At 31.3% G+C, this 14,043-nt stretch overlaps 1 protein-coding gene across 3 annotated transcripts in view; it reads left to right on the top strand.

The window, feature by feature from the left end:
- The window catches only part of Mark1 (microtubule affinity regulating kinase 1), a 141,875-nt gene that overhangs the window by 91,518 nt on the left and 36,314 nt on the right, over nt 1-14,043 (top strand). For all 3 annotated transcript variants that reach the window (XM_026387993.2, XM_026387992.2, XM_077802249.1), the window contains 6 exons: nt 805-853; nt 2,095-2,160; nt 5,843-5,913; nt 10,541-10,597; nt 12,696-12,932; nt 13,021-13,140. In XM_026387993.2, the coding sequence (XP_026243778.1) occupies nt 805-853; nt 2,095-2,160; nt 5,843-5,913; nt 10,541-10,597; nt 12,696-12,932; nt 13,021-13,140 (600 nt within the window). The remainder of the gene's footprint in view (nt 1-804; nt 854-2,094; nt 2,161-5,842; nt 5,914-10,540; nt 10,598-12,695; nt 12,933-13,020; nt 13,141-14,043) is intronic.

The following is a 14,043-nucleotide window of genomic DNA, read 5'->3' as shown; positions in this document are numbered from 1 at the left end:
CATCTTTTCATTTTCTTTTTTAGCCATTATATATCTTTGGACAAATGTCACCTCTGGAAGTACCGAATTTAGATTTTATTCTGACACAGCTCATATGTCTTAATATAGACTTTTTGGAATATCACCAGTTCTTGGTTATTCTCTTTTCTTGAACAAATTGCTTGACTTAGAATCTAACACACATGCAAAGACAGAAGAGAGGGGAAAAATGCCAAGTCATACCTTTGAAAAATGGGCCATATAGAGAAGCAATTTCTTGCCATTTTGTTTTAGTTTCATATAAAGTACTGAGTATATTTTGTTATCCTTTCTTATTATTCTACAAGTATACCTAAAAATGCTCCTGAATCTTTCATTAAAATGTCTGGTCAGCCAGAAGAGATATATTTAAACAGTTGTACCCCCAATGAAGTTGTTTCTGGATAAAGAACATGTGAAGGATCATTTTATTTCATTTCCACAGTATTTTTCTTTTGTTCCTAGTCAGAGAGTCGTTGAATAAAAATGTTAGTTTTATTGCTTATAGTGCATTCACTTACCACACAGGCACAGAGCCATTTGTTTACTTAGTTAAAATTCTTTTCGAAACCAAGTCTCTGAGACTGATCTGTTAAATCTAAGTTACATAGCTCATTTGTGCATAGATAGCACTGAGAGACATCTCTTGTTTCTACTCATTGCCAGAATGTTGTAGTGTCTTGTAAGCAGGTGAATTTTTTCAAGTAAATATTTCAGTTGGCTCTCTGCTTGAGTCTTGTCTTTTTTTTTTTAAACAGAAGTATATCTACCTGTTTTCTTTAACAGTTGTTTCGAGAAGTAAGAATAATGAAGATACTGAATCATCCTAATATAGGTATGCAATTTATATATACAATTAATGACAAAGTATTATCCTTAATTTGAGAGTATTTGAAAAGGTCCAATGTTAAGGATGCTTTATATAAACTGAAAAAAAGTGATAACCTGGGAAAGTGATACATTGTATAAAAAAAAGATGATAAGGAAGTTAACTGAAGATTACAAATTATGTTTTTTACTATCTTGATGTCTTCTGCTTATCACCAGAATAATTAGTATAACTTGGAGCTAATACATACAAATATTTTTTATCTCCTTACTAAATCTGGGTACAGAGAGATTTCATACCATTTACATGTTTATAAAATATGAATTCCAGATATTTTGATAATATGCACTTGAGTGCATATTATCAAAATATGATAAGCAAAAGAACTTTGCATTTTAAAGAAAATGCTTACATTCAGTTTTAATGGATTTGGTTTTTGTGAGTTCTGATTTTCTCCATCTTTACAAAAAAAAAATTATAGATCAGATATATTATTATACATAATTGTAAAAAGTAAAAAACCATGGTAGTGCATGCTTATAATCCCAGCAGCTTGAGGGCCTGAGACAGGAGGATGGTGAGTTCAAAACCAGCTTCAGCACAAGCGAGGCATTAGCAACTCAGGAAGATACTGTCTCTAAATAAAAAACATGAAATAGGACTGGGGATGTGACTCGGGGATCAAGTGCCCCTGAGTTCAATCCCTGGTATCCTCCCAGTTATTTAAAAATCTGTTCATTTTTATACACTTGTTTCTTGAGCATTTAGAAATCTTATTTGTATATAGCTATTGTGATTATTTGTGGTGAAGACTTTCAACTGTTTAAGTCTAATTTAGTTTTTTTTTTGCCAGACACTTTTATAGTATCACATAAATTTAGATTTTTTTTTTTTGTATCAAAGCTCGCTTAGTTTTTTATGAGACCTCATTACAACATAGTCTGTTTTTAAGCTTTGGTTAAACTTTTATATTTCTGATTTTTAAGATTTCACTTTTATTAATTTACTCTTAATTAGAAAAGGTAATTTTTTTTAATCTTAGAAACTTTTTTCACTTAAGAAGTTTGGGCATATACTTTTCTTCTGTAGGAGTAATACTCTTGAGAGACTTTTTGAGTTTCAAGTTGTAGTTAAACATTTTTAGCAAATATTCCAATTTTCCACTTGTTTAGTGTTATATTAGATTTGCTTAGCATATCCATTCTGTGCTAACAATCATAAAGTTATATCTTTAATTTTTTTTACAGTGAAATTGTTTGAAGTTATAGAAACTGAGAAGACCCTCTATTTAGTCATGGAGTATGCAAGTGGGGGTAAGAAATGAGGGGGATTGAAAAGTTCCCTTTAATGACACAGAATTAATAACACCTAACAGTTCAGCATGACATTTGCTTTCAGTGTTATAAACTAATCTATAATTTATTAAAATACCTTTAAATTATAATCTTAAGGAAAATTCAGTGTTTGTTTTCAAGACCTTTTGGTCCTACATTATAAATAGAAGTTTTGGCTTATTTAAAAAATACTTAGGGACTTTTTTTGTTTTGGAATCTTTTGACTGTTTTGATTTGCATATTTAAATACAATATATTATAATATGATTAGGAACTCTTGGCTCTAAATAGAATCTCAGTACAGAAAAATACTGAGATTTAATCAAGTCTATAGTAAAAGTATGTTTGAGGTCAGATGTTTATTTCACTGACTGTTCACATGCGACAGATTTTTCAATTTATGTACTTTTCCAAAATAATCCATAAAATGTTTCAATTCAAATAAGTATCAATCTATATATTTTATATTAGAGCACTGCATTGACAAGGAAATAGAAAAGATACATATGTAGATTTTTAAGTGCTGAGGTATAATAGAAAATCCCATTTATATTCTTCGTATAACAATACATTGACCCAAAATTATTATTATTAGGACTTCTCTGGAATTTATTTAAAATTTATGGAATTAAATCATTTAACAAGTAAAAAAAAAAAAGAGTACCTAAAGAAACATTTTGAAGACCTAGAGAATTTAAGCAACTGGAAAAGAAAGGATAGCTGAAATTACTTGGTTGTTTAACTTTTTGTGTTCAACAGAAAAACTTAGTGTTTAACTTAATATTTAGTCCTTTTAACTTGTAAAGTTAATAGATTTTATGGTGATGCATATTTTACGCACACTGGAATACAGAGGGATTTACTCTAGTCTGTAGCATGTATACTATATATTTTTATATGGTCTCAAATTTCTAGGAATTTTACTATAAATATTAAACATACTTGATTACATTTTCAGTGATTTATACAGATTAGATGTTTTAGTGGATTTGCTTTTTATGAAACTTTTTCACTCTGAAAATATTTTGCTATAGGTTTTTTTAATTTAACATGAAAATCTGGGTCAGTAATGTTTATTATTACTGGATTTTTATAATTTATTATTTATATAGTCATGCAAATTTGCATAAAACAAATCTATAACAAAAGTAATAAACCTGCAAATATCACATAGTGAATTTTTATTTTTCTATCCTTTAGTTAGATATGAGAACCTGGGATGTTATTTTTAGTTCATTTAGACTATTTTTTTTTTTTTTAGGAAAAATAGTTTGGGGCTAGACATGCTTTGAAATGAGAAATTATAGGGCATTAAAATCTATGCATACCTTTCTGTGGTTGTGAAGGTCCACCACAAGGCTGGGTTAATATTAATATAAGAGCTGATTTAACTGTTACCGGCAAGTACAGTCAAGTCTCTACTGGTGCTAATGCAAGGGAGTGATGGAGGAACAGAACTCACAGGGTCATCACTGCTTTCCTTTAGTGGCATAGCTGGAAGGGGCAGCAGGGAGTGGGATAGAGAAATGGGTTCTGGCATTCTACTCAATCCAGCCAGTCTCTCATTCAATTCTGATTCCTGGTTATAACTTTTCGTTGGTTCTTGCTGATCAGTGATTCTGTAACACAACTATCATGGTTCTTTGGTAGTAAATATAGAATCATTTTCTTGCCCTTTAAATCCATAAATGGCATGGTGACTATGGAAAATAAAACACTGAATATTTTTCATCTGAAATATCTAGATACTTTAAGATTGAATGTGACATGCACATTAGAAATTCAGCGTGAACAAGAGCTGAGTCAGACAGCTACCTCTTTGCCAGGAGTTGATTACTTGATTCTTATTCAATAATGAATTTTCAGTGATTAGGAAATTAGGGAAATCCTTCATGATTTTTGAAGCATATTTAATCCAAAGGAACCTATAAAAAATAGGTGTCAGCGCTACTCTGGAATAGTGTATTTATTCCTTCTTTTGTTCATGCCAACAATATTTATTAAACATTTACCAGGTAATATTCTAGGTCCTGGGAATAAACAAATGAGCAAAGTTTAAGTCTCTGCCCTCAGGAAGATTACAGTAGAGTTGAAGAAACAAATCATACACCAACAGTATATGATAAATGAAGAGCTAAGTTACATAAATATCTGAAGTATGAGCAATCTCAGAATAACTTATGAATAAATCCAAATTTTTGAAATCTTGCAGACATCTTTTCTAGCCTCAATCTATATATCTAGAATTAACTACTTTGATGGGTTAACTGGAATTAACAACATTAACACATATCTAGAATTAACTGCTTTGATGAGTCAACTAGAGCATCCATTCATTTCTCTGTTCTCATCCCATTTAATCACTTATGTATTCTTGATATAATATGCTGTTCAGCATTGTAGATATATAAGTTCATCTGACATATCCATTACATATTTGATTTTTAATATTTTGCTTATATCCTAGGATTGATATTGCATATATGTATATGTAATATATTTGTATACCTAGGCACAAATATATCATTTATTGAGTGCTTACTATATGCCAGTCATTGTGCCAAGCACATGCATTATTTCATTTATTTCTCACACCAGCCATGTGAATAGGCAGTTAATGAAGTTTAGAAATCTAAATGTTTTCTAGTAGCTACTTAGAATTCATGCCAAAATTGGTCATATTCTAAAGCTTGAGTTTTAACTACTCTGCTGTACTTTACAAGAACTCTTTAAATCATTTTGCAGAATTTTAATATTCATATATGTCTATATAGTATAAATTACAAGGACATAAAATAAAATTTTCTCTGACACTGAGATAACTTTTTTAATATTGTAATTAAACATTATTTGTTTTCTAAACTATTATTGATGAGGGAAAAATGAAAAAAAAAAACTAGGAACATGTGAATAATGGATCCAGCAAAAATTTTCTTCAGCTTCTAGTTATTTTCAAATTATTTCAAGACATATTTGTTGCCTATGCACTTTGTATTCTGTCATGGAGATGAAGATACAAATAAAGTACAGATACTATGAAGTTTTTCAAGTAGTTTGCAGTTCTCTGGGGATAATAGAGATATATTCAAGGATTATTTAATTCTGCATAATTTGTAGTTAGCTACCAAAATAAATGAGTAGAGTAAGAAAAGCATAATCAGAAAATCGAAAGGAAAAGAAAGAAGTCAATGTGGTAATTAAGTAGTGAGATGGAATTTGACCAAGACTATATTATGCGTAGAAACAGAAAACCAACATAATATGACTTTATTTTGTTTGAAATGGAGGCCCCAATACAAAGCCAAATATAATTTTTGATTGCTCATGCTGTGGCTTCCCTTTAATAGCATGGATAATAAAAAATTGACTATGTTTTTACATAATACCTGAAAGCAGAAAATGAATTTTCTTGGTTATGTTTTTATAATTTTTGAAAGAATTTTGTTAAATCATACATTGCTGCTCAATTCTATATGGGATTTTTCCTTTTCTTTTTAAATTTTTTTTCCTACTTGTGTATTAGGTTGTGACTTACACAGACATAAGCAGAAAATTGTGGGCCAAAAGTTTCTTTATAAATAAGGCAAAGTCTTGATATTGTATATATTGTTAACCAAAAATCTACATATATTTTACTGTCTGCTTTACCTTTCTGATTCAGGTGAAGTGTTTGATTACTTAGTTGCCCATGGAAGAATGAAAGAGAAAGAGGCCCGTGCAAAATTTAGGCAGGTATGGAAAGTAGTTTTCAACTTTGTTTTGCTAATATTTTCAGTGATGTACAGTGGAGAGTATCACAAACTGGACTTTAAAAGTACCTGGCATTTTTGTTAAAGTATGATTTTAAAAGAAGTATGATTGTCATACTTAAGAATGGAAAAAAAAGCCTATTTTCCTGAATTTAAATTTAAAATAGTTGCAGATAGTTACTTTTATATGGTCATAAATAGTGAATTTTTGTAAGTGAAACTCATCTTGTTAACTCTTTGAGTATTGGAAATATAGACCAGACTAAGATAGAAAAGAAACACTTAATCCTTTCATGCTTATGTCCAGTAATTCTTACCAAGTATTATTAACTTTATGTTTACAGCATATAAGTATACTATTTAAAGAGGTTGTTATTATTTTTTATAATAAAAGGTGTCAAAATCTAATACTCATAGATTTAAAGAATATAGTTAATTTTATTTAGTCTTATAGGGAAGGAATCATGATGCCTATGTGGTTGAAGGCTGTGGTAAGACATTCATATTTCCAATTCAACTTCAATATGACTTGTTACAGAAATGATAAAATAAGAAAAATAATTTGAATCCATCTAGAATTTTTATTTTTTAATTTTTATGACTCAAGTAGTTAAAATAAACCTGCTTAATAAACTATAATAGAATGACTAATTAATGAGTTGTAAACCATTCATAAAATGTACTAAAGTAAAGTTTCAGCAGAAAACATTATATCCTAAACTTTCCCTCAGTCAATTTAAAATTTTCCTTTAAAATGGCTCAATACCTCTTTTCTAAGCATTAACACTGATTGTACAATTAAAGAGGTTCTATGATCAGTATGTTTGGACAACAATGAACGCCCACATATGATCTGTCTCTTGAGTAGTTATGTGTGTGTTAACATATTAAACACTCAGATGTCCTCAAGGGCAAGGGAAGTCAATACCTATTTGTTCTGGACATGCCATTCTCCAGATTGATTGTGGAGTGACTTTGTTTTGTGAAACTTTTATTATTGATATTTTACAGAATTATTACCTTTTTAAACACAGTTGGTGAAATGCTTTATACCAAAGCCATGCATAATCCTTTTTTCAGGATAGATTCCTAGAAGTATTAATATAAAAAAGTGAAGGTAAAAGGTAAAAGCAACTAGTAATGAGAAAAGCAACATTAAGAAGCTGAAATTATGTTCAGCCCATTGCTGTTAAATTCTTTCCTGTCCTGGGACAAAATTCTAAGCTTACTCTTAAGTAAAGCACTACAAACTTCACTTTTGTTCTTCTTTCATTATAAGTCACAGTAGTTTTAGTTAGTAGCAGACCTGCAAGTCAATTCCAATTGGTGTTAAATATTTCCACTGATATATTAATGTATATTTTAAAGATGATTGCTACTTATACTTTTTAAATTAGTCAGCTAATTTCACTTTTTTACTGAAAAATACACTCATGTAGAAAATTATTCTTGGTACGATATGAAACTAGAGAAGTTGAAAATGCCTGCTATTCTAAAAAACTCACTATCATGGCTGGTGGACAAAAGTAGGATAAGAAGTTAGGACAAAAATATTTTCATATACCTTGCACACACATAGGGCCTTGGGTTCTGTCCCTGGCACTGCAAAAAAGAAAAAAGATTTTTTTTAAATACAGATCAAATAAATACTAAAATTGGTTTGGTCTTTTGAATAAAGTCTGAATTATTTAGAAATCAGATTTATATTCCTCATGTTGCTGAAGCTGTGTCAAATTAATGCTGTTTAAAATATAAAACAATGAAAAATATTTTCTTTAAAATTATTCATGTGCAGTAAATATTAAATGTATTTAATATCTATATGTGTTCCCTCAAAATTGGAAAGTTTATTTCTGAGGAGCTTATTTTCCTTTCTGGATTTAACATGAACTTCTAAAGAACCAATAAAAGTAGATTTTCTTTTATTTTTATTTTTTTCTGTATTTTATGGACTTTTTTTTTTTTAGCAGTAAAAGGATGTACTACCTTAGCAAGGATATACAAATACATGTCTTTCATCCCACTGTGAGACACACCAAAGATGTATATGACAGTTTAAGACCATTTGTCAGCTGTCACTGATAGAATACCTCTGCATTCCTGAAATTTGAGGGGCTACAAAAAAATCATAGTATTGCTTTCAATATAGGAACTTCTGACCCACTTGTAAGTAATGGCAGAACAACCTCAACCACTGCACCTTCCCAAAAACACACTGACATTTGTAGCCTTAAGGTTAGTGCAAGGCTGATTATAAATCCATTTTCAAGGTCCATAGTAAAAGGATCATCAAGAAGCTCCCACATACTATTTATGGGATACAGAATGTTTTGAGATGGGAGAGTCTAACCACAGAATAATGCAGTGAAACTGGTTTGTAGATGGAGAAGTTTGCTGTGAGTCAGAAGCCAGAACTTCTCTTGTGGCAGAGACTGTTCCCTGTAACGCAAGCATAGAAACAATGTGAACCACCACATTGAATGAATGCTAGCTCAGAGGTCATTTTTTGTGATAATACATGCTTAATACAGAGAATTCTCTTTAATTAGCTTTCCATTTTTAAAGCTTAAAGGCGTGGAGAATTTTTGATTCCAGATATCCCTGTGGAACTGCTTTCATGAAGACCATTCTGTCTGACGTGAAATGCATGGCTTCTGATTATATTTGATAACCAAATCATTATTTGCAGCACATCTTCACTGTATCTTACAGATGTGTGACTTGTAAAAGATAATAGCATTATCAGCAAAATTCTGTCATCTGTGATACAAAGTTGCCTGGTACTATAACTTTTGTGGTATATTCAATAAAATATGCATATAAATGTAGAGTGTCCTATGTCCAGCACACATAATTTAGTGAAAATTGGGTGTTGGAATCTTGAAGCATACTGCTTAAAAAGACTAATAGAACAAATATTTGTTGTTAGGTTCTACAGTATTTTAAAAGCCTCTAACTTCTAAATGATCGTAAGCATTCATAGTCACCCTGCCCCAAACTTAGTGGTTCTATAGTACTTGCTTATTTGGGAATTCAAGGACTTTTCCCAGCCTCTGTATCAAAGTTGGACTCCCACCCTGATCATTTTTCTGTCAATTTTTCAAATACATTGTGTCCCCTTGTCGTTAATACATTTCACCACCTTACCCCCCTACTTCCCCATACCAAAATCTCAACATTTTCAAATATTTTCGTCCTTCAAGAATGGCTTAGATCAAGTAGTACCTATTCCAGGAAGCATTTCCAACTGAAATTATTCTGTATCTTTTATTATTCTCTCACTATTTTGTACTGCTTTTATGATGTTATCTTGTATTACAGTTACTCACTTACGTGTTTTTCCTTTTCAGTCAGATTGTAAGCTTCTTAAGAGCAGAGTTCATGTAGTGTTCATTTTTGTGTTCCCCTAGCAACCAGCACATTTTCTTGCACATAGCAGGTACTCAATAAACTGTTGAATCAAATGAATTCAAGTGAATTATATATTATTCATTTTATGTTGATTATTTTGTTTTGAATTCATGTCTTCTCTGTCTTTGAACCATTTCAATACACATTAGAATTATTTTCTAATACCAAAATATCAGTTTCGCTCTACTTTGAAGTTCTTTTTTTCACCCATATTCCTATTAGTCTGATCATATTTCACATCACCTTTAGACTTTAAAAAATCTCATTTCTTTCTCCGTTTGTAATAACTAACCAATGTTCAGCATTCAAACTGTGTTTACATTTAAATGAATCCACAGAATTGAATGTTCTGCTGTGCATTAAAATGGTCATTGCCTTATACATCAGATACAATACAAAATAGCCTTTTCATTGATTGTTATCAGTCTTCCCATTTCCTTGTTTTGCATAGTAAAGAACTGTCATAAAATTGTTTATAATCTACTTCTCACTTTATATTTTAGCCTTTAAACTTGTTTAAACTGTCTTCCCTGTTTAGTCCTTGTCACCAAAGAGATATTGTAATGGTTAAAAATTATGGCGACATACCAAACGTAATTATAAGTGTAAAATTCTTTGCTTTTCTGAATTAGTAGTGAGAGGTGTAAGATTAAATTTCATTTTCATTTTGATAACTGGGTGTTTTTAGGGCTCAAAATTTTTTTCTATTTATGTTTAAACAGATAAATATAAGATATTACTAAATACTTCATTTAAAAGGTCTTAACAAATTGAGGAAACATGCCTAGAACACATTGATGTTATTCCTAACATCAGAGATTTGTTTTTTAACTCTAGCCAGATAATACTAATTCATGTGTGTTAAAGTACTTATTTCAACACTGTAATAAACCGTTTGGCCAAAAATACAAATTATACACATTCAGTCATGTAATCAGACAAAACCTTCATGGGCTCTGACAAAAAATATTTTAGTATGTATTAGTAAGACAATATTATATTCCCCCATTTTCGACATTGAAGAGCAAAAGTTTTATCACTTAAATCTGCATAGTTTTCTTAACTAAAGGAATAGTGAAATGACTATCACTTTGAAATCTGAGGTAGTAATTTATTTAAATTGGAGGTGGTGATTGTGGAAAAATCAGAGTGTCTTTACCATAAAATAATTTTGACTCTTATTCAAATGTTTATTTCAGATTGTGTCTGCCGTACAGTATTGCCATCAAAAGTGCATTGTTCACCGTGATCTTAAGGTAAGCATCTGATTTTATAACAAAAAAATCTTGATTAGCATATATTTAATAATAAATTTGGAGCTGACTCTTTGATTACCTAACAGTTCTAAGTGCTATGCAGGTAGTTTTTATATAATTCTCATGATAATTTTATGAAAGGATCCATGAGCAAATGAAGAAAAATATGGATATGAAGTTACTTAGCTCAAAGACTAGAGGATATTATTCACTTTTGATTAGCTTGTTTTAAATAGATAAACGCAAAACTCTGTCCCCAACAAAAAAGCCTGAGGTCTCATTTAGACAGAGGCAAGGTCAAAGTACAAATCCATGTTCACCTATATAGCTTTAATGTCCATTCTCTGCATTAAAGCTCAAAATAAGGAAAGCTTCTAAATGTTTTAATGAACATTAAAATATATGAAAAATCAAGAATTGATGGTGGCCAACTAGGTTTCAAAAGAAAATGAAAGTAGAATCTCTGAGCTAAAATATTTTAGTTTTTTTCTTCTTTTCTTCATTCTTCCAAATCTATTTTGCATTGTTCTTTATCTCTTTATCTAGGAGTTTATTTTTATTTTTCACTTCTTTTTCCATTGCCTTTATCAATTACTAGTACCAGTTTGGGATATATTTGAATACACGGTTGTTAAAATTGTTAACTTGTTTTTTGGCTCCATTTCTCTGAGCTCACAGACTTTCTACTGCTCCAAATGTTTCTGTTTCTCACTTTCCTCCCTCAGATAGTTCAAGGGGAAATCACTTTCCCAAAGAAAGAAAAGATTGTTCCCTCGCTTTTATGTTTGGCTCTCAGCTTATCATCTCTTTTCTTACATGGAAAAAAAAATTTTGCCAAAAAATCTTGTTTAACACCATTGATGTTTTCCCTCCAGTCCAGTGGAGAGAATTTTCCCAGTTGTTTCTAATAGGAGAGCTTGGAACCCCTTGCAGCTCTCATCTGAGGCAGAATGGGTACTTTAATATCCATCCAGACAGTTCAAGGGAGAGTAAAGAAGGTTCGGCTTGCTCACAGACAGCCTCAGAAACATACACTGACCAGACCCTTACATCAGAACTTCATTTTTTTTTATACAGTCCATAATTGTTAGGATCTCATATAAATCTCTCAAATGTATTTGTTTTGTAATATTTATATCAAAAGTGATACCACGTTTTTAATTCCCTATTTTGAGTGTGAGGCATATTTCCATTTTCCAAAACAATGTCCCAAGCTAGTATACCATAAAATAAGGAAAAGAAGAAGGGATGTGAAAGGAAAAGAAAAAGGAATGTGAGGCAGGGAACAGATATATGATAGGCAGAGTGCCTGGTGCTGATGCCTGTTGGAGCCTCCAGAGGCAGAGCAGAAGTGTCTCTGATTTTCATTTTGGCCAAATTTTACTGTTTTGGAATCTGATAAAACATACCTACAAGATAACCTCTAACTTTGTTAGCCTGTTCATCAATTGAAACTCAGAGTTTGAAATGAAATATGTATAAAAGCAAGTCCTTTAATGAATTGCTTGTATTTACAAAAGGCACATTTAAAATTTTGTCTTTGAATGATTCTGTGATCAGATTTTAGGAAACCAGCCTAGGGAGGCTTATATGATTGTGTTTTGTTTCTCTTAACTACTACTTTATTGAGGAAGCATTCTAGAAGAAAGGACAAAGGAATGAATAAACTAGTCACAGAACCCTTGGCTAGCAGATTTGTAATATGACCTTGAACCTTGCATCAACCAAGAGCACCCTGTTAAATTAGAGCTCCTCTGGGTAAACTTGGTTGAAGTCCCAGGTAGAATAGGATTTTACTTTAGAATACATCCTACTGAGGTGTAGTTCTGTGATGTTTCTTAACCATAAAGGAGAAAATGGGTCTTAAATAACCTTTCTTAAATCGTTACATATGTGCGTGTAAATGAAAGCTTTCCTTTTCTGGAGTTGAAATTCAGTCTTACATAGATGTTGTATTGGTATGTCATACTGGGCTTCTAAATTTGGTATTATATTTAAAAATGAGAGGCAAGAAATAAGTCTAGGATCTGAAACAAGTATGTAGATTTTTATTTCATATATGCTTTTTACATTGTATTTTTTATTATTTTCCTCTTAGGCTGAAAATCTTCTCCTTGATGCTGATATGAATATTAAAATTGCTGACTTTGGTTTTAGTAATGAATTCACAGTCGGGAACAAATTGGACACATTTTGTGGAAGCCCACCCTATGCCGCTCCTGAGCTTTTCCAAGGAAAGAAGTATGATGGGCCCGAGGTGGACGTTTGGAGTCTTGGCGTCATTCTCTATACATTAGTCAGTGGTTCCTTGCCTTTCGATGGCCAGAATTTAAAGGTATCAGCTGAATTTGATGTTTATGTTTTTATCCCCAGACCAATAATTTTAAAAGCTAGTTGTAAGTGCTTTTTTTCATGTTTTTAAGGAACTGCGGGAGCGAGTCTTGCGAGGGAAGTACCGTATCCCCTTCTACATGTCCACAGACTGTGAAAATCTTCTGAAGAAATTATTAGTGTTGAATCCAATAAAGAGAGGCAGCTTGGAAGTGAGTGAAGTTTTGTGCTCCAGATATAAAGTTTAAAAGTTAAGATGTTTCAGGAACCAAAGAACACCGGCATTTTCTTTAGAAAATTGCCAAGTTATATAGTTTGCCTTTTGTTTAAGGTAGAGAAAGTGATTTGATTATTCAGAATTTGTTGTTGTAGGTTTTTCTAAAGACTATTTCTTTTTCATTTTCCAATGAAGTATTAAAACGAAATAAAAATGGGGATAAAATTGACTTTTAGTTAGAGAAAAAAAGAAAACAGCCTATGTCAGAAGCCACTTGGTCCAAAACAGAAGTCTTGTTTTCAGTAAGGACTCAATAAATCAATGATGAAAGAAGATTGTGAAAATTCCAGTGTCTACTTCATGGCTCTTTCTGAAAATAGTATGTGATATTAAAAATTTAATAGAAACATTAATTTTCTATGTATTAGTAAATTTACTAATACCTAAGTAGGACATATTAGAAGCAGTTATTTTCATTTTTTGACACACTGCTGTTGTGTACATACATTTCATATGTTTTATTATACGTGTTACTAAGTATGTTACAGCCAAATAACACCAGAGATTTGCATAACCAAAATGTCTAATCATTTTTCCTTCTGATCCTGCAGTTAGAATAACTTATTTCTTAAGTATTTTGCCCATCTGTTTTTAAGAGTGAAATTTTGGCCTGTACTTAATATAATTGCAGAGATTCAGCATGCATTATTATTCACTTGTGCTTTTTGTCTTCTTTTATTTGTCTTAATTGGAAGGGTAGAAAATTCAGAGAATTAACCTCATTTAAACTGTACTTTTTTAGTGTAGCATTGGGGCTTTCTGGCACGGACTCCATGCTGGTTAGGAGGCAGCCTTATAGTGAGCCATCCCTGTGTACAGAGCTCTCAGGTTAGTTTGG

Source organism: Urocitellus parryii, chromosome 9 (genome assembly GCF_045843805.1).
Source record: "Urocitellus parryii isolate mUroPar1 chromosome 9, mUroPar1.hap1, whole genome shotgun sequence".
NCBI lineage: Eukaryota > Metazoa > Chordata > Mammalia > Rodentia > Sciuridae > Urocitellus > Urocitellus parryii.
This window is presented reverse-complemented; position numbering and strand designations above follow the sequence as displayed.